General features: G+C 36.8%; 1 protein-coding gene across 8 annotated transcripts in view; it reads left to right on the top strand.

Moving 5' to 3' along the window:
- Positions 1 to 5,427, top strand: part of AKAP7 (A-kinase anchoring protein 7) — a 166,593-nt gene that overhangs the window by 90,554 nt on the left and 70,612 nt on the right. For 6 of the 8 annotated variants that reach the window (XM_023730169.1, XM_023730184.1, XM_023730170.1 and 3 more), the window contains one exon: positions 1,963 to 3,048. The exons of the other annotated variants lie outside the window; for them this stretch is intronic. In XM_023730169.1, the coding sequence (XP_023585937.1) occupies positions 1,963 to 2,558 (596 nt within the window). In that variant the 3' untranslated portion in view covers positions 2,559 to 3,048. Of the gene's footprint in view, positions 1 to 1,962; positions 3,049 to 5,427 lie in introns of those variants that run through there. 8 annotated transcript variants of the gene reach the window in all.

Here is a 5,427-nt window from a genome sequence, read left to right as displayed (position 1 = left end):
TTAACTCAGTACTGAGGTCACTCCTGAGGTTCACCCTTCAGCCAAAGATTAGACAGGCCTATGAAACAAACAAAACACATAGTTCAATCATGTATACGAGACTAAATGGGCACATCAGCCCAGGGGCAAGGACGAGAATGCAGGAGGGGACAGGAAAGCTAGATGAATGGAAATGGGGAACCCAGGGTTGAGAAGGGGAGAGTGTTGACAAGTAGCAGAGTTGGCAACCAAAGTCCCAAAACAATATGTGTATTAACTGTTTAATGAGAAACAAATTTGCCCTGTAAACTTTCACCTAAAGCACAAAAAGAAAAAAGGCAAAAAAACAAAACAAAACAAAACAAAATGAGCAATATAGATTTTACTGAAGATATTCTGGGAAAGACATACTGCTTATATCGTTTATCACCTAAGTTGCCATTAGATAACTCTTTTAAGCTCACCCCAGATCACTTAGTGGAGGGGGGTATTGATGATAAATAGGTGCTCAAACATCTTTTTCTCATGCGAATCATTTACTTTTTGCAATAGAAAAATGTGTCCCATTGTGCTTATCTTATGAATGATTCAGTATTATGATAATTTTGTTGGATTTTAAATTCTTTTAAACAATACTTAATTCACTACTTCTCAAAGTTTGGTCCATGGATCCCTGGGAGTCCCTGAGAAAATTTAGGAGGTCTGTGAGGGGCAAAACTATTTTCATAATAATACTAAGACATTATTTGCCCTTCCCAGTGGGTTTAACATTTGCACTCATGATGCAAAAGCAATGGTGGGTAAAACTCTGTGTGGCCAGTATGAATCAAGGAAGTTGCAATTAAAAAAAAAAACGGCTTTAAAAGCCAGTTTCATGTAAGGTGTTCTTAACCTTTAAGTATGTGATTTTTTAATATTCTGTGTAACAAAAATGGTAAATCTGCATGAAGTACTTCTGCCGCATATTGAATTAGGGTGGTTGAATCAGGGACAGCACTTGTGTGACTGTTTACACAGCAGGCCGAATTAGCCACTTTCCTTTATGGAACAGTATTTTTGCTTGAAGAACAACTGACAAATTATCATTTTCACACTCAGGTATTTGGCAGACATTTCCCTGAAAATCAACAAAGTGAGCCTGTTATGTCAAGGGCAACAACTGACATTATTTACTGCTAATAATAAAATTCAAGCATTTAAGCAAAAAATAAGAGGTTTAGAAACCTGAGTCTACCACCATGAGCAGATTTGAATGTAAAGAGTAAATTGATATATTTTAAGATGCCATATTGCAGATGATGTTTAAGAAACTATAACTTGTCTAGTTTTGATGTAGTATGAAAGAAGAATATCCAGAATTATCTGAAAAGACTGTTATTCTCTTTTTCAACTTTACATCTGTGTGAGGCTGGATTTTCTTCTATATTTCAAACAAAACAATACTGCAGTGGACTGAATGCAGAAATAGAGATGAGGATCTAGCTGTCTTTGGTTAAGTCAGATGTTAAAATGAATAGCAAAAAATGTTAACTAATGTCATTCTTCTGGCTATAAAATTTTTATTTTGGAAAATATATTTTTCATAAAAACATCATTTATAATAACATGTTGGGTTTATTATTGATATTTTAAAATGAATTAATAATTTTTGAAAAATCCTGTTTTAATTTCTAATGCAGTACCCACATAAACAAAATCTCTTGGGGGGATTGCCAGTAATTTCTAGGAGTGTAAAGGAGTCCATTTACAAAACATTATAGAACTGCTGCTTTAGTGCATGGGTCCAAGGAAACCATGAAAAAGCTTAATTCTCAGCTCTCCAAACTTAATTTTGATCAGCATTTCCAACCTTTTCTTCAACAAATTAATTTTGGTGGCTAGTCACGTATATAAAATATAGACTGGTTTAATTCCTCTCTCAACTTTTTTTTCTCCCTTTCTTTTTAATTTCCATCCATACATCCTGTGATAAAAATGTAACAGGTGGCTCTTTTGCCGCGGCTGTAGGGATGGAAACATCTGCCCCACGTGCCGGAAGCCAGCTGGTGGCAACGACAGCGCGCCACCCCACGTCCCACCACGCCGAGACCCTGTGGGTGGCCTCGCAAGATGAGCTCACTGACATGGCTGCGTCCAGTCAAGGAAACTTTGAAGGAAATTTTGAGTCTCTAGGCCTTGTGGAATTTGCTGAAAACCAGCCACGGTGGCGCAAGCTGTTCAGGCAAGAATCTGGGCCCTCTGCCAGAAAGTATAGTGCGGCCACCCAGCTGCTCACTGGAAGCATCACTGGATGGTGCACGGGTTTCATATTCCAGAAGGTTGGGACGTTGGCAGCAACAGCCGTGGGAGGTGGATTTTTTCTGCTTCAGCTTGCAAATCATACTGGCTATATCAAGGTTCACTGGCAGCAAATAGAGAAGGATATGAAGAAAGCCAAGGAACAGCGGAAAATCTGTGAGGGTAACCAGGTACCTAGTGAACTCAAGAGCAAAGCTGAGGAGGTCGTATCATTTGTGAAGAAGAACGTCCTTGTGACTGGGGGATTTTTTGGAGGCTTTCTGTTGGGCATGGCATCCTAAGGGGGACAGCTACACTTGTTGTATCTGGGTTGTTTTTCTTCCATCATTCATCAGAATGTGTCAGTTGTTTTTTCCAACCAGAAGCCTTTACACTCTGTCAGAGGACACTGAGTCATCATTTTCCTCTCCCCCAGTGCCTTCCTTCTTGCACTGGCAGATCGAATAGCTTTCCATTGGTACAAGTTAACTTAGTGTGGACTTAACTTGAACTTGCTGATAATGGAAGAGACTACAGACATTACATTCTTCTCCCAGCAGTGGCGTCACTAGGGTTGGTGTCACCCAGTGTGGTAACTCATCATGTCACATGGACCTCTTCCTGTACCAGACCATACAGAATCTTTAGTAATGTTTATTATCAATTTTAATCATAAAATAATGTGATAGATAAGTTGTAAATTGTTTAAATATAATATTTCTTAGATTATATGAATACTTACAAAATTGTTTTGTAAAATATTTCTACACTGAATTACAACATTATTAGTAACTGAGCAGATGCCTTTTTTGATTTTTCTCCTTTTCCTTTAATTACTACTTCATTCTCAAAAAAGTTATTGATACAGATTTACAAATACTAATTACCACAATATTGTAGCTAAGACACCAGAAAGTTTGACAAAATCAGCGACTATAAAAACATCGGCAGCATGTGCTTGTAGTAGGTGCAGACAAAGCCACATGATTCGAAGCATCATTGTAAATGACCGGCAGAGTGCCTTAGAAGATTCAAAAAGTAAATTAGCATAGAGTTTTAGTCTTGCAGGTGTATTGATTCATGTAAGCTGGCCTTATGAGAAATGCTTTTGTTATAAGTAACTACAGGGATATTTTTATAAAAATAATGAACTTCTGCTGAAACTCTGCACAAAAATTTATAGACAGTCATTTTGGTGTCACCCCCTCTGACAGTGTCACCTGGTACAGTCTGCTCCGCCCCCTGCACCCCACAAGTGACGCCATTGGCTCCCAGCACTCTCCCCATGTGGCTAGTCTGTAGGTCTGCAAGAATGTTTCTTTTCCCTATGTAGGATACAACTAGGATACAACGTGGTTCACCAGGGAGGATGAGTGGATCCTCAAATGTTGCCCCAAACTGTTGATTTGGAAAAGAAATCTTGTTATTATGTGCTACGTGGAAAGGAACTGAATATATTTGCCTTTAAGCATCAAGTAAAAAAAAGTTAACAAGTGCAAAAATACCCCAGACTGACAGCATATCTATGTGAGATGACTCATTTAAAAATCATTATTAGTGTGAAATCGATACTCTGTAATATAGGAGTGTCTCTTTTGTGGAGACAAATTCTTCTCAATTTCAATGAAACACAAAGGAATTGGAGAGGATGTAGAATAGCAGAAAAAGAGAGAGCAAGTGAGCAAGCTATAGAGAGAAAGGCATAGTGACCCAGGAATTCCTGGAGTCAGGCTTGTTCTAATGGTCACTTCCACTTCCCAGCTAGGCAACCTTGTTTGCATTATTTAACATCCCTAGACCCAGTTACTTCATCTATAAAATAGGAATAATAGTAAGTCGATTTCGTCTTTGGAAGTACCGAAGAATATGTCTTGTTTTCTTCTGCACAGGCTGACAGGGAGATGATTAAGAAAATTTCCTGTCTACTTAGACCGATTAAGATGAATCTATTTCAAGCATGTTAGAAGAGGGAAAAGTGAAAAGACAGTTTATCATCTGAAGGAACTGTGCATTTTTTTTTGCTTGAAAACTTTAGGTGTTGGAATTTTTCTTTGTTCATAATTATCAAGTAATTAAAGAAGAGTTGAATGCAGGATATTTCATTATTTTATGGCACAGGAATTGGGTGACTGTATAATTTAACATCCAAATGGGATACTTGTAAGAGTGCAAGGGGGATCTATTAATTACTTTCTGATATAAAAGAAAAAAAAAACAAGACTCTCCTGGGTAAACTGGGACTTAGTTACTCTGCCTAGAAAGCATAATGTTTTTTAAAAAAGGGAAACTTTTGACGTGTTAAAATACTATATTTCAAATGCCTATCTTGTTCCTTTTTGTAATTGTCCTCTTAAGTGTTTCTTTATGAGACATGTCTTCAAATAAGACAGTTTGAAATTTCATTGCTATATGTCCCTAATAAAAATGAAAAGTAACTGATAATTGAGACTCTCAGCTTATTTCTTTATATTTGCTTGAGTTAGAGAAAGCTTCAGAATAAGTTACTGAGAAAATTAATCTTAGTGATGGATCGCTGTATTTTAACTGGTGTATCAGCTGTTAATCTGGATGCTAACACAAAGTGGCAGCTGTGGCTTAGGCTGTTTTGAAAATCCAACCTCTACTGGCCTGGTTTCAAACCTTATAATTTATGTTAGATGCTTTAGGAAGCCAAAAAGGGCAGTGCTGTGTGGTAAATTTAACGATCTGACAAATTAAGCATCACTACTAGAATGATGCAGTAATAGTTTATGTTATTTTATGATTTATTTGGAGAGTTTTCAGTTTTAAGTGTACTTTAGAAAATACGAAGGTAAACATTGACTTTCAAATAAAAAGAAAAATAGATTACATGAATGAAATTCTTGGAGTGCAGAATCTGTGGTCAAACAAAGCCATTAAGAGATAGGAAAGAGTTGCCAAAGGTTTCAGCTAACTAGTCTACCACATTGCCTAATGGTCTCTGAAATGTATTTTTTCACCACACTAATTAATGTTTATTAACGTCTTAAAAGTGCTTAGTACAGTGCTTGACATGTAGTTTTATATAAATGTTAGTTGTTATTAATGTTAGTAGCAGTACTAATTATATTACAATACTTATTACAACACTGTTCTTGCTTTCCTAACATCAGAAGGCCCATTTCATGGCTATTACAGATTTGTATTATT

This window comes from Trichechus manatus, unplaced genomic scaffold, assembly GCF_000243295.1.
Source record: "Trichechus manatus latirostris isolate Lorelei unplaced genomic scaffold, TriManLat1.0 scaffold00002, whole genome shotgun sequence".
NCBI classification, from domain to species: domain Eukaryota; kingdom Metazoa; phylum Chordata; class Mammalia; order Sirenia; family Trichechidae; genus Trichechus; species Trichechus manatus.
The sequence above is the reverse complement of the archived record's forward strand: the minus strand, read 5'-3'. Positions and strand labels throughout refer to the sequence as shown.